We start from the raw sequence: 23481 nt of genomic DNA, 5'->3' as shown, positions 1-23481 counted from the left end.
GAGGAGAACAGTTTGTTTCCAGCTACAGAGCTCTTGGGGTAGGGTGGTCCTCCTCTATTCCACTGACCTTTCATGAGTGGAGCCAGTCACCTCCCAGCCCAGGCACTCTACTCCAGTCCCCTTGACAGCAGTATTACCAAGGTTCCAGTCATAGTGCGGTTATGTGGCTTTAAGACGGTTTGAACATCACAAATATCCCATGGTCTCTTCACCTCCCTTAGTTTTTCATTGGAGTTGGCTAGTCAGAAAGCACTGAACTGTTCTGCTGGTCTCTGATGGGATGCCTCAGAAATAAAACTTTTTCAGCTCAACTGCCATAACCTATTTTCCTTTCTCTTCACCGTAATCACATGTGATGTTTTCTGAGGTACTGTGAGTACTCAACAGACAAACAGAGCTGGATCTCTCTATGAATGGAATTTGCTACCCTATCTAGTAGAAACCACCTAAACAATTTCATCCCTATTCCTGGATATTTGGGAGATGGCATGTTTTAGAACTGGGCTCAAACCCATTAAAGACTATGGAGTTTTAATTGAAGGCTTGAATGTTTTAAGTGATAACAGACCCACCAGAATTCATGCTCTCCGGAGAGAAAAATAACAGCATCCAATTGGGCATGGTAGCAAATGCCTGTAACACCAGCCTCTCTGGAGGCTGAGGTGGAAGATTGCCAGGTTGAGCCCTGCCTGGGCTACTTAATGAGTCTCTGTCTCAAAGGACAAAACAGAAGAAATATACCAACTTTATCCATGAGTCCTGGGCACAGAGAGCATTTCCTGGCTCTATCCCTGAACACTGTGGGCGAACCACTCACTCCCGAACAACATTTCTTCTACTTTTGTTTTTAATTTTTATTTTTAATTATACATATATGTATGGGTATGTGCAAAGGAGTACAGGTGCCTGTGGAGCCTAGAAGAGGATGTCAGATTTCATGGAGCTGGAGTTACAGGTGGTTGTGAGCTGAGAACCTTACTTGGGTCTTCTGCAAGAGCAGTAAGCATTCTTAACCACTGACCCCTCTCTCCATCCCATCCCTTTACCTTCCTAAGGCACAAGTCCTCAGTTTGCTATATGGCCAGCTGCCGACCTAGGGTTCAGCTGCTGCAGTAGCTGTGCCCAGTACTTGATCAAACAATGAATGAACATGCAACAATGAACTGAGAGATACAAGCATTAACTAAGACTCTTTCCTCTGTGTCAAGGTAATAAACTATAGTCAACCCAATCTAGATTCTGGTTTCCACTACCTTTCCTCATGTGCCTGGCTCTGAAGAGTTTATGGAAATGTAATGCAACTAAGTCTCAGATTTGGTTTCACACTACCACTCACCCAGTTACCAATGGTATGTTTCCCTGATACTTCCTGTGGGAAACTAAGGTCTCGAGAGCATAATAAAAGGAGAGGTGGTTCAGTGGTTAAGAGCACTGGCTGCTCTTCCAGAGGACTCAAGTTCAGTTCCCAGCACTATATGGCAGTTAACAACCATCTGCAACTCCAGTTCCAGATGATCTGACACCCTCCTCCAAGGGCATTGCACGCACATGGTTCAGTTAAACACATGTAGGCAAAACACACACAAAATAGTTATATATATATATATAGTCTTTTTGAGACAGGGTCTCCCTGTAGCCCCAGCTGTCCTGGAACTCACTATGTAGACCAGGCTGGCCTTAAACTCACAGAGATCCACCTGCCTCTGCCTCCCGAGTTCTGGGATTAAAGGTGTGTGCCACCATACCCCGCTTGTTTTAAATATTTTAAATAAGAGAATAATAGAACTTCTAGTGGAAGATCCAAGCCAGAAGGTTCTGGCAAGAGACCAGGAATCCTCCAGGAGAATACCTCACCTTAAGAAGAGGCTCAGAGGTTTGGTCTAAGAGCACTGCTCAGGTTCAGAAATCTCACCCCGGGTCCAGGGCTCATGTCTGAGCACTAGGAAGATGAAATTGCAAGAAAGGCTGAGGTGGCCCTGAAAGTCTAAGATGTCAGGACGAGAGATGGGGCCACCCAGCTCTGTGCACACTACAGTAGATTACATCATGCATCACTATCCTTTGTCCCTGTCTATATTCATGCCCCTTGCTGTAAGACTTTGGAGTTCCTCTCACTAAAGGGACAGAAAGTATTTTCTGTCTCTTGACTTTGAGTTTGATCATATGACTTGCTGTGGCCAATAGAATAATAGTGAAGTAACAGTGTCTCAGTTCTGAGCCCAGGTCTTAAGAGCTATTGCATGCTTGTGCTGGCCCTCAAGTAATATTGACATTCTATGAGAAGAATATGCCCATTCTAGTCCATTGGTTCTAAGAGGACAAATAAAGACATACAGAACAGAACTAAGCTGGGTCACCCAAGCCCAGAATCTACCCTCCGTCAAGCTTAGGTGCATGAACAAGTCAGCCAAGGTACAGCCAAATATAGCTAATACTAGGCTAACCTGCAGATCCATGAGAAGAAATGACAGCCGTTTTATGCCACTGAGCTGTATGTGTATGTGTGTGTGTGTATTGTGTATGGTGTGTGTGTGTGGTGTGTGTGAGCATGTGTGTGTACGTTTGTCTGAGTGCATGCATCCCATAGTGCACATGTGGAGGTCAGGGGCCAACCACCAACCTCAGGTGTTGGTACTTGCTTTCTACCTAGCTTGAGGAAAGGTCTCTTGTTATTTGCTGTATTCAACAGGCAGGCTGGGTGCATCTGCGGAGTCTCCAGGAGCACTGGGAATACAGATGCATGCTACCACATCTGGCTTTTTATGTGACTACTGTGGTTCAAACTTAGGTCCTCATACTTGTATAGCAAGTGCTTTTACCCACAGAGCCATCTCCCCAGCACTGCCACTGAGTTTTGTGGTGATTTGTTAATATGAGTCATCTTTTAGTAGCAGTAGAGAACTGAGATCTATGGGGACCTGGGCTCTGGCCACCACCACGGTTTCTGTAGCATCATCAATTATGGGTACACAGAGCAGATCGGGTTCTGCCCACTCTCTTGAGAGGCCAGGATGGAACAATGGAAGCAGCTTTAACCACAGCTGCTTCACTGACCACCAGCCTTTAACTTCACACCCTGTTTTATAGAAAGCACAATTCAGCAGAGATGGAGTGACCATTCACAAATAGCCAGTAAGAGCATCAGAATTTTCCTAACAATATTTAACCCTGGCTCAAGTGAATATTTTCCTACTGCATGAAGTCTTCTAGGAGCCAAAATAATTCCAGCATTTACAGTCTAGCTCAAGATAAAAAGGAAATCATATATTTTCTCTAAAACACTTTTTTGGAATATTTATCTAAAATTAAAATGAATGAGCTGATAATTTATGAACCTCCTTTAGAATTGATGTCTCTAACCATCCCGGGAGGCCCTTCTTACTGCTAAACAATCCTACTACCCACGTTATGAGTTTAAAGTAATTTCCTAAGCTTAGAAAACCATGTGCTACTTTAACCTACCATTCTTTGCCAGAGTAAAAGTAAAGCCAACTTAATCCAAGTGGTATGGAGAAGTACTTGTGTGTGTGTATATGAGTGTTATGCCATCTTCCCTGATACAGTCAAACAGAAGAAACGGAATCTTAGTGTGATTTTCCTTTGCTGAATAAAAGGTTATTTATCAACAAAGATAACTATTTGGGATAGAAAAGATCAGTGGGTAAAGTCCTTGTCATGCAAGCATGAGGACCCGAGTTCGATCCCCAGAACCCACGTAAAAGTCTGGCCGTGGTGGCATGCACTTGTAATGGTAGTAGCACTGGGAAGGTGGAGGCAGTGGATTACTGGGGCTCACTGGCTAGCCAGTCTAGCCTAATCAGTGAACTGGTAAACTTCTTCATGTGACAGACCAGCAAGAAAACCTGTCTCCAAAGCAAAGGTGGACAGATCCTGAGGAATGACACCTGAGATTGAACTCTGGTCTCTACATGCATATGCACACATGTGCATGTACACACACATACACACACACACACACACACTACCCACCCCAAAGAGACTCAATATGGTCAGGTTTATCCAGCACGTTCCTGATACCAATTTCTGTTCTAGTCTGGTTTCCGTTGCTGTGATAAACACTATGACCAAAAGCAAGATGGAGAGAAAAGGGTTTATTTCAGTTTACAGGGTAAAGTCCGTCATCAAGGGAAGCCAAGGCTGGAACCGTGGAGGAACACTTCCTTTTGGCTTGCTTTTAGGCTCACATTCAACTACCTTTCTTATACAGCCCTGGCCCATCTGCCTAAGGATGGTACTCCCCCGAGTGGGCTGGTGGGCTGGGCCCTCCTATATCAATAAGCAATCAAGAAAATGCCCCACAGACATGGCCACAGGCCAACCCAATGGAAATTCCTTAAATGAAGTCCCTTCTCCCCAAGTGTGTCAAGTTGACAACTAAGATTAGCCATCACACACGTACACACACACACACACACACACACACACACACACACACACAGATGCACGTAAGCATCCCCTAGCATTGGAGTTGGACCTGGTAACAAACATTTGTAATCTCAGCACTTTGGAGGCCGAGGCAGGAGGATTTAGAGCCCAGCCTGGATAACATAAGACTTTGCTGTAACAAAATAAAACAAAACAAAATGGTCCAGTGGTGCCTGTTGTCACTGGTTCAAATTTAACACTCAAAGTTTCAAGTGAGGAAGACAGCATACTAGGGAATTTTAGAGACAATTATCAACACTGAAGTTTGCTTTGAGAAGTGGTAATAAATCTTACAGAGGGGTTTCCCAGCCCCAAAGCTAACATAATCTTTCAGAAGGAACTGTTACAAAAGAAAACCATTCTCTGGCTGATTCAGGACAAGAACCTTCATCCTAAAAGAAGACTAAAATAAAAGATTGGCAAAGAGGAAACAGAAGGCTTCGGGTCCTGTTCACCCTTAACCTTGGGGGGATTTGTGGACTATGGGAGGAAGCCCTGAAATAATAAAAGAGGTTGTATTAGCTTGCATCAGCAGGCCAGCCTGCCCCTCTCCCTCACCCCCATCCTGCCACAGAAACTTCTTGTTGCTAAAATAGACACCACTGTTAAGTGTAAAGGGAAAAAGATAAAAGTAATCTTCATTTAATAGTAACTTAAGTCATAGGAAACCATCCCCAAAGGTCAAATACTGACACTTTCACATGTGGTAGGTGTGCTGAGTAGACCTGAAGAAAAATGAACACAAACACAGAAATATTAGTTCAATGGGAGACAGGTGAAATCACAAACTGAATCCAAATGAATCCCCCAAACAATACTATTAAATTGGATTTGTTTGTTTGTTTGTTTGTTTGTTGAATCAGGGTTTCACTGTTTAGCTCTGGCTGGCTTGGAGCTTGCTATGTGGACCAGGCTGGTCTCACAGAGATCTGCCCAATCTACCACCTGAGCGCTGGGATTAAAGGTGTGCACCACTACACTCAGAAAAGTTTTTTTTAAACATTTTAATTGCATTTTATGTATGTGTGTGCATGTGTGCATTCTATGATGTGCCCGTGGAAGTTAAAGGACAACTTATAGGAGTCAGTTCAGTCTTTCTATTATGTGGATCCTGGTGATCAAATTCAGGTTATCAGGTTTGGCATCCAAGTGCCTTATCCACTAATACTTCTTGCCAGCCCATTATTTTTTTCAGTTTTTTATTTAATTGAATTTTTGTGATTTTTATAGAATATAGTTTGATGGTGTTTAGATTCCACCCCCATCTGCACTTACCCTCATCACTCTACACTCAATTTAATGTACTCTATTGCATATATGATAAGGTCTACAGTCTAATATGTGTCCCCAAATGTCCTTCAGTGTGGGTCAATCTGCTGGAGCCTGGTTAATCTACCAAGAGTTCTAGCCTTGAAAGAGACTGTCTTTTTCCTCTCCTAGCAGCCAGCAGTTGCCAAAATTTCTTTAGGTTGGGTTAAGGTTTCTGATCCATTTTCCCATGTCTATGTTGGGATTTTACCTCGTTTGAGCTTACATAGGACTTATGCATGCTGTCGCCATTGCTGTGAGTTCATATGAGTAACTGACTAGCTGTCCAAGAAACTGTTTCCTTGTGGTCATCTACTGCATCTGGTTCTTACAATCTTTCTGTCCCCTCTTTCACAAAGATCCCTGAACCTTGGGAGACAGAAGCTTGGTACTGGTGTCCTATTTAGGGACAATCTCTTGTTCTAAGTCAGTATTCATATTTTTTTAATGGTTATGACTGTATTGCCTGAATGTATGTAAGTGCACCCACGTCATGCAATACCCATAGAGGTCAGAAGAGGGCATCAGATCCCCCCTGGAGCTAGAGCTACAGATGGCTGTTAGCTGCCATGTGGGTGCTGGGAACTGAACCTGGGTCCTCTGCAAGAATAGATAGTGCTCTTAACCACTGAGCCCCAATATACATTTTTTTGGTCTTTTTGAGACAGGGTCTCCCTGTAGCCCTAGCTGTCCTGGAACTCACTATGTAGACCAGGCTGGCCTTGAACTCACAGAGATCTGCCTGCCTCTGCCTCCCGAGTACGGGGATTAAAATCATGCACCCCACAAAATATCCTAACCCATCAACACTGCTTACTCTTTTCAGTGGAGAAATCTGACTATGCAGGTGTTGGGTCTGGAGTTCCAAAAGGCTATCTCCTTGGAATAGCATCATGAGAAGACATACCTGGAGAGCAACAGTTTACCCTGAAGCTGCAGGTCAGCAGCGCAGTCCTCAGATTGGCAATTCCTTTCAAAAATCGTCTGTGGGAGACATAACAGGAAGGTTCACATAAGAGTTAGTTTAAATGAGCAAATGGCCTGTGGTGGTTGGAATGAAAAGTGGCCTGCTAGCTCGAGTATTTGAACGCTTAATCAGTTGGTGGCAGCGTTTGGGGAGGGTCATGGAATCCCTAGGATGTGTTTCCTTGCGGGAGGAAGCACATCACTGAGGGCAGGCTTTGAGAATTCATAGCCTTAGCCTGCCTACTTCCAGTATCTCTGTTTTCTGAGCCTGCTTGAAGATGTGAATGCTCAGTTTTCTGCTCAGGCTGCCTCCCACCATTCCTCACCCACTATGATGGACTCTTATCCCTCTGGAACTGTAAGCCCAATAAACCTTTCTGTAATTAGCCTTGGTTATGGTGTTTTATCACAGCAACAAAAAAGTAACTAGTACAAAGCCAGTTCCCTACTTGCAAATCAGATGGATTTCATCCCCTGAGTCCTTCATACACTCCCCTTCCATCTTCGAGAAGCCCACTCTCTTGCACAGTGAGGGGACTTTCTCAAGACTCTGAAGAAGCCCTGTCAACAGTGGTCCTGAGTTTATGAGCACATCTGTCACTTGTTCTATCTCTCAGTTTACTGAGTGCTTTGTGTAGCTCTTTCAAGAAGCATGTTTAGAGCTGGGGAGATGGCTCAGTAGGTAAGAACACTTCCTGTGCAAGACCTCAGTTTAAACCCCAGCACCGTGTAAAAATTTGGGCATGGCTGCACGTGCCTATAACCCCAGCACAAGGGGATGGAGACAGGCAGATCCTGAGAACTTGCCGGCAGCCAGCCTAGCCCAAACTGAGAGCTGCCAGTTCCAGAGAGAAACCCTATCTCAAGGTAATACAAGGCAGAGAGCAACAGAGGTAGAGGAAGACACCCAAAGTCCTCCTCTAGCATGCACACACAGCCACACACTCACATGCATGCACACTACAACACAGAGAACCATACATGACACCTGTCTTTAGCCTGTGCTGGTCTAAGAATATTTTTCAGATGTGAAAAATATTCAGTTTTGTTCGGTGTGTCAAAACTGGCTTCCTTTCCAGAAAACTGGCAGGATGCACCTGAGCACAGACCTGTCTATGAAGATTGGCCATGCACTTCGGAGGCAATACCGGCTTTGGGTTGCAACTCTTCCTCTCTGTAATACAGGGGGATGTGCCAATTTGCTTTCGACCTTGGTCTCCATCTCTCTGATGCTTCATTTACAGAAAGCTGCCTCCCTTCCAGACAACTGAGTTGCTTCACAATTCAGACCGCTTTATCCTTTCAGGGACACTCGGAGAGAAGACTCTGTTGCCCTTTGTTATGTGTAATTTATTCACTGTCGAACTTCTTCATAGTCACTGCTCATGTTGGTGAGTTTATTTCCTCCTCCCACAAAACATAGTCCCTCTCTGCACAATCAGTCCATTTGGCCTCTCTGGGTACCAGGATGAACTCCAACAAGCCCATTGGAATAGGCAGTCTAGACTTTACCAGACAGGGTAACTTTGCCCATGGAAATTCAAAATCCCATGCCGCATTTCCAAAGAATAAAGTGTCCTAGCCAACATTCCCTTGTTTAGTTATCACGGAAGCCTTGGGGAAAAGAGGAACTTCCTGGGTTCTTTTGAACACTACCGAAGCAAAGAGAGTGCCAAAATGCCAAACAATTTCAATATAAGACTTCTGTGTTTTATTCCCTATCACCACCAAGGAAGAAACAGGAGGAGGAGGGTGTGAGGGTGTGCAAATGTCTAAAGCAAGATGAAAGAAAGACCTTGTGAGCTTTAGGACGAGCAGTCACCAAAGGCAGCCTCGCCAAGCTGAGGGACTTCTAGTTAGTTTTCATTGTCAATTTAACCCAGCCTGGGGGTCATCTGAGAGGAAAGCCTCAGTTGAGGAACTGCCTACATCAGATTGGCCTGGGGCCATGCCTGGGGGGTTGTCTCAATATAGGAGGGCCCAGCCCACTGTGGGTGGCACCATTTCCCAGGCAGGTGGTCCTGGACTGTACAAGGAAGCTGACTCACCATGAACTGGAATAAGTGAGCTAGCAAGCAGCCTTCCTCCACGGTTTTTGCTTCAAGTTCCTGCTTGAGTTCCTGTCCTGGCTTCTCTAAATTGTTTTTGGTCACAGTGTTTTACCACAGCAACGGAAAGGAAACTTGAATAGTCCTCACAGACATGGCCCCTATTGAAGCCTTGTGCCTACATTGTATTCTTAATTTTACACTTTTTCTCTAAAATATATCCCCTACATTATATAACCCCGAGTCTCCCAAACCCAGATCCACTCGTGATTACATCTATTTCCCTTAGAGGAAGGCGAGAAAGTCTGATTTTGGGTGTTCTGATGTCTGTAGTCATTCATAACTGTTATATTTGCTTGTTGAATGGACCTTTTATTACTATGCAATGACCTTTGTCTCTAGAGACAGTTCTTGATTTAAAGTCTATTTCCCTGACACATATGTGAGCTACTCCTGCTTTCTTTTGGTTAGCATTCTCATGGACTCTCTGACCCTATGTGCACTCTTGATTGAAAATGAGCTTCTGGTAGACAGCATGGGATGAGAGATGGGAACGGGGATGAGGTGGGATGAGAGATGAGGATGGGTAAGTGGTGGGGGTGTATGGGAAGAGGTGGGATCAAAGGTGGGAATGGGAAGAGGTAAGAACTGGGGACAGGATCTGACCCCTGTTCTCCTGACCTCTGTTACCAGGGTTTTCCCATGTCACCCAACCCTTGGATTGACCTTGTAACTTTTATAGTGTATATGAGTGAACACCAAGAGGCATCCTAGTTGATGGTAAAACAACAGTAGAGACAGGGAGTGACTGTGAGCTTACTTTAGTGTGGGTGAAGTTATTTTCCAAGAATCGATGCAGACATGTCTCCTGTAGCACTCCTTACAACGTGACCTGAAAACTCCTTCCACAGAGAAGCAAAGGGCTAAAGCACCCTTCCCTGCCATCTGGGAGGGCCTGTGGCTACAGTGCAAGCCACACTACGTGACTTCCAAGCCAACTCCATAAAAAGCAGCAGAGCTTTCTCCTGGATATTTGTTCTTGGAATGCAGCCACTCTGAGCCGAAGAAACCCCAGCTTTTGTAGAGAGGCTCACACGCTGAGAAACGGACAGCCATATCAACCTGCAGGCCATATGAGCAAGCTCTCCTGGGGGTGGGCTCTCAGAGGATCTGCAGTTCCCTGGAGGAGCCACAGCTGACAGGCACTCTTTGCGGAAAGATGAGGTGCTTTGACAAAGTCCTGCCAAGTTGCAAATTCATAAGCAAATTCACCATTTTCCCCCATTATTTTTCTGTTACTGATTTATAGTTTCATTCTGTTGCGGTTAGAAAAAAAATACTTGGTATGGTTTCAAGCTTCTTAAATTTGCTAGGATTTTTTACTTTACATGCAATCTATCCTGGACAAAGTTCCTTGTGCACTGGAGAGAACCTCTGTCCTGTTGTTGCTGGGATGTTCTACATATGTCTGTTGGGCTCACTGGTCTACAATGTTGTCCAGCTCTTCAGTTTGTTAGTTTTCTGTGTGAGTGCTCTACTCATTATTCAAAGTAAGGCACTGGGTCTATCTAGTATTGCATTACTCTCAAGGTTTCCTTTCAGATCTGTCAATACTTGTTTTATGTATGGAGGTATTCTGATGAATGTCGAGGGCATATACATTCATAACTGTTCTGTTCCCTTTATTACTATGCAATGACCTTTGCCTCCAGAGACAGCTCTTGACTTAAAGTCAACTTGAAGTTTACAAGCATGAGCCATTGACCTGAGCTCTTTCTCTATCCCTGTGTGCACCCTTGTCCAGAAATGAGGGTCAGGTAGACAGCATGCAGTTTAATCTTCCATGTCTGTTTAACCCATTCAATCACTGATCACTGTATACCTTTTTATTCAGGAGTGTAGTTCATTTACATTTAAAGTAAGTACTGATAAGATTTATTATTGCCTTTTATTAACTGCTTTGCATGTGTGTATGTATGTGATGTATGCATGAGTATATGCGTGTCCATGCGTGTGGCTACACGTTTGGGGGTGCATGTGTGATCATGTGGGGGCCACAGGTTGAGAGTAGGTGTCTTCCTCAATTGCTCCCTACTTTATTTACTGAGATTTGGGGTCTCTTACTTGAACTTGGAACTCATTCACTGATTGGGATAACTAGCCAGTTTGCCCCAGATTTCCTGTCTCCACCCCCCAAGTGCTAGCAGGCTTCCACACCTGAGCAGATTTTATGTGAGTGCCGAGCATCCAAACTCTAGATCTCATGTTTGCATGGCAAGTGCTTAATTTACTGATCCATCTTCTTTAAACCCTTTTTGACTATTATACACTGACAAGTTACTTGAGTAAAAGACTCTCTAGTTTTCTCTTCCTTCCCTCACACCATAAGCTACTGGTGTCCTAGTTTATAACTATGTACATTACGTACACACGAACTTATACTAACCTAATTTAGTTATAGTTGTTCTTTTCTTTTCTTTCTTTTTTTTTTTTTAGTCTTTTTGAGACAGGGTCTCCCTGTAGCCACATGTGGCCTAGAACTTGCTATGTAGACCAGGCTGGCCTTGAACTCACAGAGATCTGCCTGCCTCTGCCTCCTGAGTGCTGGGATTAAAGACCTGCACCACCATGCCTGACACAGTTGTTATTTTCTATTAATTGCTATAGAATTAACAATTTACCATTTTTAAAGTAATATGGAATTCTCATTTTGTCTAAATATTTGCCTTTAGTGATGAGTTTCTGACTTTATTATACTTTCTTTGGCTGTTTTAGAGTCTTCTCATTTCAACTTGGACTCCCTTTAATATTTTTTGTAACAAAGGAGTTATTTCTCCCTTAATTTTTGGAGGACAGGGTTTCTTGGTATAATATTTTTGGTTGAATGTCTTTTTCTTCTAGTATTTTGGATATATCAATCTATTCCTTTCAGTATTAAAAGGAAGTCTTGTGCTAAGAAGGCTGTAATATGAGAAAAATAAGAATCAAATTCACAAAGAAACACTGTACACTTGTTAGATAGCTATTCTACATCAAGCTAAGGGACAGCACGCATTGGGTGAGGGTGTGAAGAGAACCACTGTACATTGTGGATGGGCATGTCAGTGAGTCCAGCCACTACTGAAAACAGTAGGAAAGTCCCTCCAAAGTTTATCAGTAGAGCTGCCACAGGAGTCAGCCATCCCTGACCTGAGTAGACAGCCAAAGGAAATAAATCCAGGACCTTGTAGAGGTAGTGAATTCTACTCCAATGCCTATTACAACACTATTCACAGTAATGACAATGTGGAAACAATCAACAGGCAAAAGGATGATGGAATGGTGTGATATAAAGATGCTTCTCACGTTCTGATGGGGTTACATCCTGACACATCCATTGTAAATTGAACCTATCTCAAGTCAAAATGCACTGTAGCTTAGCATGGCCTACCTGAAACTTGCTCAGAACACTTAAATAGTCTCCATTTGAAGAAAATTGAGCAAAACCATCTAATACAATTGTAGGGCATGCTTTCCCATAATCATAAAGTGATGGTCATAAATTTGACCATCAGAAGTTAGAAACTGGCTGTGTATATAGGGGAATAGTCTTTTACCTTTAAAAAGGAGGTATGACATTTTTGACAATGTGGATGAACCTGGAAGTCATTATGCTGTGTGAAATAAGCTAGACACAGAAGGTAAAATATTACATGATCTCACATATGTGGAATCTTAAAAAAATTATATAACTAGAAACAGAAAGGAGAACCTTGGTGGCTATCAGGGGTCCTAGGTGAGGAGAGTATGAAGAGGATGGAACTTGATTATATTTGTGGAGAATGAAGCAATCTAAAAAGGTCTATTTACAACATGTGACTCTAGTTAATACTGTTGTACTGTGTGCTAAGAATTTGCCAGGAGAATGGATTTCAACTGTTCTTGCTACCAAGAAAAAAAGGTACCCAGGGAAGATATAGATACGTTCATTTCCTTGAGGGTAATAATCATTTTACTATGTAAACATGTATTAAAACATCATGATAGGTCTAGCAAGTTTGCTCAGTGGGTAAAGGCATTTGCTGAAAAGCCTGACAATCTCAGTTCAATCTCTGGGATCTACATTATAGGAGGAGAGAAATTCCTCAGGTTGTCCTCTGACCATCACACATGTGCTGTGGCATGCACACATCCAGACATATACACACACAAGCATGCATAAAATAAAATATAGTTAAAAAACCCATCATGCTATACATGTTAAACATATATAATAGCAGGGCGTGGTGGTGCACACCTTTAATTCCAGCACTCAGGAGGCAGAGGCAGGCAGATCTCTGTGAGTTCAAGGCCAGCCTGGTCTACATAGTGAATTCCAGGACAGCTGGAACTACAGGGAGACCCTGTCTCAAAAAGACCTCCAAAAATTATATATATATAATAAAAAGCCAGTTCCTGAGTAGTTTGTTATGCAGTAATAGATTTAGTAATCTATTAACAGAGCATTCATTGAACACTCTGCCAACCCAGTAGTCTTCCTTAACCTTTGTAATACTGGAGATAAGACTGGAGCACATAATTTAAAACCCTAGCTGAGTCAAACTCCTCAGTAAATTGGGAAAACGGTTGCTGCATGGGTCAAAAAAGTGATACACAAGGAACTCGTATCTATACTTGGGCAGGCATGGAGAGAGAGAGAGAGAGAGAGAGAGAGAGAGAGAGAGAGAGAGAGAGAGAGAGAGAGAGATAACATGCGCACATGCTGAGGATGAAATTCAATTCCTGCCCCCTGGACCTGGTTGAGTTTCTTCTGGGCAAATGGCCAACTTGTTTCCTAAGAAGCTTCTCTCTGAGGCAGGAGAGTGGGCACATAGCAGCCTCCACATGCCAGTTGATGACACAGAGTTTCCAGGAATAAAGCAAAAACCACTTCTCCTTTGTACTAAGCACAGAGAGTACAACTTCTCCAAGAAGGTGATGGCCCAGCTCCAGATGTTCCCAACAGTTATGTTGGGCCTCTGAGAAACTCCACTACCAATTTAACCTGTTAGCTTTCAAGAAGCTAACATAGAAACGAAGCATGTTACTTCAACCAGACAAATCCAAACCTATTTTGGACACAGTTTGTCTCTTGACCTCCCTCCAGCCTCAGTCTCCCTCCATCCCTCTCCAGCCTCTACCTGCAGGTCTTCACAATCCTGATGGCTCACTCCCCTCGAAGAAGCTTTTCTAGTCAAGTGAGCAGATGTCACAGTGTCTCATTTCTCCTTAATTGCGGGAGGCCAAAACCTCTCAGGAGAGGACCGTTTCCTGTCTCAGACTCCCAAGGGCTGAGGAAGAGGGTGTCCAGCAGCCTTCCCTGCCTCCGTTTCTATGGTAGCTTCTTCCTCGCTCTGCTTTTCACCTCACATTCCCCTGGAGAATACGCTTTCAATCAGGAATTACTCCTCTCTCTTGCTGCATCTGCCTCTGTCTCTGCCTCTGTCTCTCTCTCTCTCTCTCTCTCTCTCTCTCTCTCTCTCTCTCTCACACACACACACACACACACACTCTTGTTTCTTACTAACTCTTTATTCTGTGTCTTTAAGAACAGAGCTGGCAAACTTTGGCTAAGTATGATAGGACATCTTTGAGGCCTGTGGCCTTTGTAGACTCTGTCACAATGACTCAGTTGTCTTATCATGCAGTAAAACAGCACAGACAACCCACGAAGGAGTGCGTATGGGTGTATGCCAATAAAATTTGGTGTGTGTGTATGTGTGTGTACATGGTGAGGCCAGAGGTTGGTGTTGGGAATCATCCTTGATCATACCTCCACCTTTTTCCTCAAGGCAGGATCTCTCAACCAAACCCAGAGCTCCCCAATGTGATATGGCCAGTAAAAGGTTGCTCCGAGGCCCACCTGTCTCTGCCTTCTGAGGGCTGGAATTACAGGTAACCATCCAACATTTATGTGGGTTCTGGGGATCTGCTGCATTCCTCATGCTTGTGTGGCAAGGACTTCACCATTAAACAATCTTCCCAGCCCCGTATGCCAATAAAACAATATTTACAAAAACCGACTCAGCCCACAGGCTATGGTTTGCTGAATCCTGCTGTAGAATATTTGGCTAGTGAGCTGTTAACCAGTTTTTCTTTTTTTCAGGATGCCAGGGCAGAAGTGGAGACACGTGATTCAGGGACTGGCAGATCAGTGGGTACCCCTAGCTGAGGGGAGACCTCAACCACATAAAATCATTCAGATGCTCAGGCCTTGGCAGGTCCATTTCTATTACCCAGGTCCATAATAGAAAAATTCTCCCTTCTCATGTGACAGGAAGGAAGAATCTTAACTGTAGCTGCTGTGATCAGAGGAGGGCCAGTTTCTTGGACTAACTGATACTTGCTTTAAATTAAACCACAATTATGACCATGGATTGGATACTGTATATAAGGTTGCTAAGGTAACCAAGTCCCAGACTGAGGCCTGAGAAAAGTCAGATAATTGGGTTGGGTGGGACTAAATGTCTTTCAAATCCCACCCAAGGGGACCAATCAAGAAGGCTATATTTAAACTAAACCCAGCAAGATGTATCCCGAAGTTCGGTATGACTTCACAGTGGATGCCTGCCCTCATGTGTGGCCTCCTGCTGGGAGCACAGGAGTGACATTTATGAAGTGGTGTTCCTCCCACAGTGCCACCCCAGGTTTTAGAGCCCTAGCCACATGCAATTTGTGTCTGCAACTCTTGTCACCTGGCATGGCATTCAGTATTCAAAAAAGCTGTATAATTGCTCTAACCAGAGAATAGACTTCTCCTTCCTAATTTTCTTTTTTAAAACCAAATATTGCCTTTCATGGGGCACATTATAGGAGTGCAGGGTGGTCACAGGAATTTCAGCTCCTCTTTAGCTATGGCCAGACAGAAGAACGAAAAGACTAGTTGCCTAGTATTTAAAACAGGTCAGGTAGCATTGTTGGGGTTTTTGTTTTTGTTTTTAGACTTGATCTCACATAGCTCAAGCTGGCCTTGAACTCCTGATCCTCCTGCCTCCACCTCCTAAGGGCTGGGATTACAGACCTGTGCCATTATTCTTGGTTTATATGGTGCTAGGGATGGAACCCAGGGCCTCATACTCATAGAGCAAATACTCTAAGCTGAGCTCTATCACCCCCAGCATTGCTCTCTTTCTGTGTCAGTCAGCTTTTTATTGCCATGGCAAAATACCTGTGATAAACAAGGTAGTCCACGTCTTTTTTTTTGCCATCTGTATTTTCTCTACTTTCTGTTTTGAAAATCAGACTCATATGCACACATATCCTTTGGTGGAAATCACTATAAATCACACAGTGTACACTGGCCAAGGAGCATTCCTAGAGGGACCTCAGAGCACATTCTGTTTAATTATACAGCCTTGCTGAATCTGCCCAGGAGGAAGCTCTGATGCACTGCCCAACCTTTGCAGAATGCCCTAGACTTTTGTTCCTTCAAAAGGAAGGGCTCTTTCAATGGAGTTACATTTACTAGACACTCCAGGACGGGCATTGTGTTAGGTGTTGGGGAACACGTGCAAACGAGAGAACAGAGCTCTGTGTTTGCTGGGCTTCATTGTAGAGACAGAGACACATAAGAAACTGGACAAAATACACTGCAGCAGAGGTCATAGGAAGAGCAGACAGGCAGCGGAGTCCTGGGAACCCAGAGAAGGTTCTCTGAAGTGGTAACATTCAGCCTAGAACCTAAAACATGAAGACTGGCCTTGAGGAAAGCAGAGTGAAAAACTATAGAAGACAGGTCAGCAGGAGCCAAGTCTAGACAGGTTTGGTAAGTTTGAGGGTGGCTGGAGTGCAGCACAGAGAGAATCAGGGGCACCATCTGGCAGGATCTTGTGGACTTTTTCAAGAAGAAAGTTGTAGACGGGGGTTATTCAGGGACACAGGTGTGATACACAGTCTTGGTGATAAACCTCATGGCCTGGCCTGGAAGGGTAGGGTAGCAGGGAGGACGGAGCAGTGAGGAGGGTTTCATGTACTGTTTGTGTATTATTTGAGCCTGTGGTGACAGAGCTGGCTGCTGAGTTCTGGTTAAAATCGGCTCTGCTTTCTGGAGTGAACCTAGCTCTCCACTGTTCTTCCTTTAAAACTGAGCCAACATCTGGAAGGCACATGGAGGAATTGTGGCTGAATATTATTAAAACGATCCCTTTTTGTTTTTCATAATCAGGAAAAGGATAGTGAGGAAAAATTACTCTCCTGGAAAGTGTTTGGGGGCTCCTGGGCAATCTCCCCAATCTAAGAACCATTATTTTTCTTTTGTTTAAATTTCAACCAAAGAACGACAAGGTTGAAAAACTATAGTCCCCCTTTCTCTGCCACAGGCCGTCCATGCTGAGTCTTCCTCAAGGGGAGCACTTCTCTTAAGGGGAGACCACGACTACCTGTGTCTGCTGATGCTTATTTTGGTGGTTATACGGAATCTCTAGAGAACATGCTGATGTGACTTCATTTACCAAATCAAAGCCTTGTCGTGCTGAATTCCTGCCAAGACAGGTAAGAATTATCTCATACAATGGCTCCCTCTCCTTCTCCTTTCTAAATTTGAAGGCAAATCACTACTCTTTACTCCTTTACTGCAGTGGGTCTCAAACTTTAGCCACATTTTCCAGCTTGTTGAAACACATGTTACAGGGCTGAACTCATGTGCTTCTGATTTGGTAGGTCCAAGAATTTATTTCTTTTTTTTTCCTTGGTCCATTTCATATTTATGTGTATACATGTTTGTATGTGTATGGGCACAAGTGGGTAGGAGTATCCACACACGTGGAGGCACAAGACTGATGCTGGGAATCATCCTTGACCATTTTATTCCTTGATCATCTTATTCCTTGAGGCAAGACCCTATCTTGAAAAACAAAATAAAAACTTGTAATCTCTTGTATTCCCTGAATAAACTTTTGCCTTCTAAGGCAGTTATTCTGTTTATTTTATTTTTTTCCATATACCGTGTTTCCTCCAATATTAGTTTTCCTTAGTTGCCAATTCGTATTTTAGGGTAGACTGACTGACTGATAGGTCCACAGATGTGTTCAGGTGGCTGGCAGGGGAGGCTAGCTCTTATACTGGGGATTTCAAATGCTTGAAGTAAGGGTTTCTTCTTCTCCCGTTTCACTGTCAGCGGAGGGCACTGGTATGTAATTTTCAACATAGAAGCCATCTTGCCCTGTCTCCTCTGCTCCCTGCCTCTTTTCTACCTCACCCCAAGGCCAGCCCTCCACTCTGTCCCACCACTTAGGTACTCTGTGTCCTTCTATCTTTTCTCTCATCCCCCCCGTACCTGTTCCAAGCCTAAGTGGCTAGAAGGACTTACAGGCCACCCTCCAAGGACACTTGTGATTTCAAACAAAGCTCATGTCTTAAAACAAAAGGCAGCCTTGCCCAGGTTGTGTGTCTGAGCTGTGGGCCCTAACAGCTGTGGGCCTTTCTGTAGTTGGTGGCAGTGGCTCCTTCTCACCATCCCTTTTCACACACCACAAGGAACCAATGGCTGACTAACATGAGGTATGAAAGGACAGCATCCTCTTCTCAAGTTGAGGACCTGTAGCTGTTTATGTTTCTGACTCCCATGGCTAGACTTTAGTGGAGACCATATCTTTCCCCTAAGAACAAGCTTCATTCAACCACATGTTCCTCAGCCCCTGTTTTAGGCTCTGCTTTTTGGGAACTGGACTCAAGGCAATGTGGAAAGGACCCTGTGAGAAAAACGGAATGCTTTGGAATGATTCTTATGACTCACTGGAATACCTGGACGAACATTTCAAAGCCCAAGCCTTCCCTGCTATCACTCCGCTAATTCAAAAGGTGTAGGCCTTAGATCTGCTAGTTCTCCCTCTGCTCACAGTGGTCTGAAGAACCATGGGAACTGGGCCAGCAAGTGGCTCCACAGCTTTGCTGAAACCCTGCCCACCAGTCTAGCTCAAGCCCTCAAATGTTTCCTGTTCTTATTCTCCGCATGTTGGCCAGCTGTGGGTTTGTGTGTTAATCGTCATATGCTGTATAAGGAAGCTTCTCTGCTGAGAGTTGACAGATGAACTATTCAGGGCATGTCTGAGAGAGCTAGCAGGTCTAGGAGCATGCAAGGGTCCTAGTGGCCTGCGCAGGCCTGAGAGCTGAGCTGGTGGGGCTGCCTTGGATATCTTTCACTCAGCCATCAATTCAGCAAGCTGCAGGTCTTGCTTCTTTATTTTACTCTCTTATTCCTTACCCCAAAATCACTTATTGAGCAGCCAGTGCAAACCCTTCTAAGCTCTATAAACAGTCTAAAAAAATAATAAGCAAGTCTGAGAGTCAACTGATCAGCTCATGACCTTAAGTTATTAATTACTATTTTCCAACAGCTTGAGAATAATCTCAATGTGTTTTAAAGCCCATGGTGCCTGGAAGGAACCTAGAGCATTAATTTCATCATTTTGCAGATCAGAAAGAGGAAGCCCAGAACAAATATAAGTACCAGTCATGATCCCTGGCCATTATTTCTGTTGTGTGCACTTGGCAATTTGAGCCCCGTTGTGAACTTCCATGTTCTGTGATGGTTAATTCTGATTGTCAACTTGCCACAGCCTAGAATCACCTGGAAGGCAGTCTCAATGAGGGATTGTCCAGAGCAGGTTGGCCTGGGCGTGTTATCAGGGGCTGTCTTGCTTGCCTCAATTAATGTAGAAAGACTCAGCCTGAAAGCGCATGGCACCATTTCCCGGTTTGGGGCTCTGGGCCGCATAAGAGTAGAGAAACCCAGCTGAGCACTAAGCGTTCAAGCATTCATTCTCTGCTCTTGACTATGGATGAGATGTGACCAGCTGCCTCAAGCTCCTGCCATGTGACTTCCCTGAAAGGTGGCTATAACCTAGCATTGTAATATAGAAACTCTCCTCTAAGGTGCTTTCTGTCAGAGTATTTTATCACAGCAACAGAAATTAACGTAGAACAGGTTCTAACCTGATTCTTCTGGGCGATCTTTTGTCCTTTCTTCCAGCGGAGCACTGGAGTCAGAGCCGGCAGCTCCCGCTCCTCCTCACCAGTGACATGTACACCGAGGCTGTAGGCAGCTTCAAACACGATGGGGCTGATGACATCCTGGACCCTCCGCTGCAACAGCAAACAAGAGTTAACCGTGAGTGTCAGCTGGTGCTGGGGTGGTGTTCCACACTGGACAAAGGCCTGCCTGCCATACATCACACATCTCACAATCACTCTTGTGAGCTGGAGGTTTACTGCTTTCATCTTATAGTGTAGGCGCAGTCCAGTCATTGTCAACAGGTAGGACTTTTCTATTCTACCTTGCTAGTGCTAAACCATCTTCTTCATAGCATATGGAAGACAGTTACTCATCCTCCACATGTTTTTAGAAGCCAGTTGGTAGGTGGGAAATCATCTACACTTTCAGGCATAACCCTCTGCTTTCATGGAGTCCTGATGACCAAAGCTCTTTTGCTCTGAGATTATCGAATAGAAACTCTTCTCTAAGGTGCTTTCTGTCAGGGTATTTTATCACAACAGAAATTAATGTAGAACAGGTTCTAACCTACTGAGAGTTAGCAGCAGGAGTAAAGCTGTTTGGTAGTTGTGTATCCAGGGCCAGCATGCTATCTAGGGGTGGGCTGCCCCAAGAGAATAAGGCTGAGAACTGGAGGGAAGGGCGGCACCTACAGCCAAGTCCCCCTGCTCTGCATTCACTGCAGGGAGTATGGGGGCATGGTGCAGGGAACCGAGAGAGGCCTAAAGGGGAACAAGGGCAAGCAGATGAGGCCAACTCAGAGGGCCTGAGCACAGAGCCAAGGAATTCACACTATTCTGTGTGAAGTCTGGAAGAGCTGGGACTGGAGTCCTATTGTGTTTAAGATGGTAGAAAGTTCTAAATATTTCAGGAAGCACCCAGAAGAGAGCTTGCTTCTACTCTTTCCAGATACCCAGCCCCCCTCCACAGAGGCAGACATGGCTGGCACTTGGGGGCAGTTGAGTATTTATCAGCGTAAGTGAACACAGGCCAAACTGCTTGGCTCTCACACTGCACTGCCACCCCTGTGTTCAGCACCCCTGTGTACCCTGGGTGATGTCAGCCCTGTATCCTTTTTAAAGGATGCATATCACATGATTATAAGGATGACTCAATGACCCATGTTTGGACCAAAGATTTCTTTAGAGGTGAAGGGAGGCAGCCAACATACAGACTGTGGCAGACAGTGTTCTCCAGATGGGTCCTATGAACTTTGATGCCCTGAGAATGGAGCAGTCTGGCTAATAGGCCAGGACACCAAATTGAAGCAAAGTTCAATAGCATCTTACTTGGTTTTGTTGGTTGATTCTATTTTCACTGCAATTGCATCTGAGAAGGGGCTGTAGTCCCAGGTTTACTGGGCCTGAAACCCTATGTTTTCCTACAGCTCCTCAGAGTGAGTAGAACACACCTAAAGATGCTAAAGGACAGTCTAGAAAACTCCCGGAACAGCTCTGGAAAGGAGTCAGTGAGGCTGAGCAGCATGGGATGTGAGGCGGATGTGGCTGGGCCCATGTAGCTAAGAGGTGGGGAATGGGGAATGGATGGGCCACAGATGACGTCAGAGGTGGATGCCTGAACAACTAGCAGATAACTTACATTTGTGTTCAGTAAAGCATTCACCTGGGAAAAGATCCAATTCTACAGCCTAAGCAAAAATACAGGACCTCTCCTGCAAAGGTATGGAGGTACCTAGGATAAACAGTTTCCAGAAAGTTCCCTGGAACTCTACATTTTAGAACAGATCTTTAAGGCTTGTAATCTTTCTAGGAGCAACATGTGCAACTAGAACCCAGATTCTAGGACCAGCCTGCTGATTCTAACCAGAGTTCAAAGACGGTTAGTGGTGCACGGAATGATGAACCAATGGATGCCATCTTCATGCGTTTGTGATTAAATTCTTTGTGCTTTTTTGAGGTTGGTTGACTATTTCAAGGTCCTGCCCTGAAACCTTCCATGTCAAAATAAGTCAAGGATGATACTGCTATTCTGGGTATAAGGGAAGATGGAAGTAGGGGACAAAAGTGACCTCGAGTTTCTTGGCTGCCACATGTATTTTAGGAACTACCCCTAGTTTGCATTGACCTTGTCTTGCTTAGTCCTCGCAAGATAGATGACTGCCCCCCTTTTACAGACAAGGAAACTGAGATACAGAAGTTCAAGCAAACTACCCTCCATCCCAACGCTAATTAGATGGTAGAATTGGACTTCTTAGAACCAGTAGCAAAAATAATTTCCTTGCTGCCCATAAAATACTTTGCTTGCTGTTGTTTTGAATGTCTTGTTATGCAGCTTGCCTAGGTTGGCTTTGAACTTATTATGTAGTAAAGACTGATTTCAAATTCATGATCCTCCTGCCTCAGCCTCCTGAGTGCTACCATCACAGATAGGTATGTTCCCATGTCTAACTCATAAAGGTCTATTTAAAAATCATTCCAATCACATTAGGTTCTAGCAACTCCCTAAAAAATGTCTTGTTTAGAAGCTTGAAGATGAGTCAGTGGCTAAAGTGCTTGCCATACAAACATAAAGACATGGGTTTGGATTCCTAGCATTCATGTAGAAAGACAGACATGGTGGTGTATGCCTGTAACCCCAACACTGGGGAGACAGGCAGATCCCAGGGACTTGCTAAGCAAGCCAGTCTTGCCAAAATGGAGATTTCCGGGTTCAGTGAGAAACTCCATTTCAAAAAATGAGGTGGAGAGCAATAGAGGAAGACACCTGACATTGATCCCTGGCCTCTCTACATGTGTACATGTGTACATCCTCTCTCTCTCTCTCAACACACACACACACACACACACACACACACACGCACACCTGACATTGATCCCTGGCCTCTCTACATGTGTACATCCATACATGTACATACAACACACACACACACAAACCTGACATTGATCCCTGGCCTCTCTACATGTGTACATGCATACACATACATACAACACACACACACACACGCACACTAAAGAAATGAATGAATGATTGAGAGCTAGAAAACAGGGACATGGAGTGAGGGTATTTCTAAGTGTGGCCACACACCTGACTGCAAAGGAGGGAAACCTTAGTCATGGTGTGTTTGAGTTTGGACCACAGATGCAGGTTATCACCTAGGTGGGTGGATGTGGCTCTCTGGCAATGATTGCATGGACTTGCTTTAATTAAAGAGTTTGAAAAGCATCTTCTTATTTCATGTCCCAGTAGCTTGGAGCAGACGAGAACTCAAACCACAAGGAGTGATGGGCAGAGACAGAGGGTGTGAGGATTAGGAATGGGCCAACATCAGGCCAGCCCCTCTTTTCCTTTGCTGGGATTGTTTGCTCATAGAAGTTATGCAGGGGTGTCCCTGTCATTTGGGGAAGCATGGTTTCCTTCTGCTCAGCACCACATTAAGTGGAGGAACTCCTCAGGATAGAGGCCCGTGGCTCTGGCACTGGCCACAGAGGTTCAAATTTTAGAGTTAAGAAAAAAATTCACCACTACAAACTGAAATTATCTTTCTCTTCTTTGCTTTCTTTTGAGACAAGGTCTCATATAGCCAAGGCTGGCCTCAAACTTTCTAAGTAGTTGAGGATGACCTTCACTCCTGATCCTTTTGCCTTTGATTTCCTTGAGTACTGGGATTACAGGTGTCCACCACATCAGGCTACAGACTGACACTATACACTTATACAGTTGAACATATATTTAGCCTCATCAGCA

At 44.4% G+C, this 23481-nt stretch overlaps 1 protein-coding gene across 2 annotated transcripts in view; it reads right to left on the bottom strand.

Annotated features, from left to right (window-relative positions):
* Nucleotides 1-23481, bottom strand: part of Itga9 (integrin subunit alpha 9) — a 365552-nt gene that overhangs the window by 152706 nt on the left and 189365 nt on the right. For both annotated transcript variants that reach the window (XM_008855995.3, XM_029555637.1), the window contains 2 exons: nt 19719-19868; nt 6662-6738 (listed from right to left, as the gene is read on the bottom strand). In XM_008855995.3, coding sequence (XP_008854217.1) covers nt 6662-6738; nt 19719-19868 — 227 coding nt within the window. The remainder of the gene's footprint in view (nt 1-6661; nt 6739-19718; nt 19869-23481) is intronic.

This window comes from Nannospalax galili, unplaced genomic scaffold (genome assembly GCF_000622305.1).
Source record: "Nannospalax galili isolate Female #2095 unplaced genomic scaffold, S.galili_v1.0 scaffold1210, whole genome shotgun sequence".
NCBI lineage: Eukaryota > Metazoa > Chordata > Mammalia > Rodentia > Spalacidae > Nannospalax > Nannospalax galili.
Note: the sequence above shows the minus strand (reverse complement) of the source record. Positions and strands in the feature narration are given on the sequence as shown.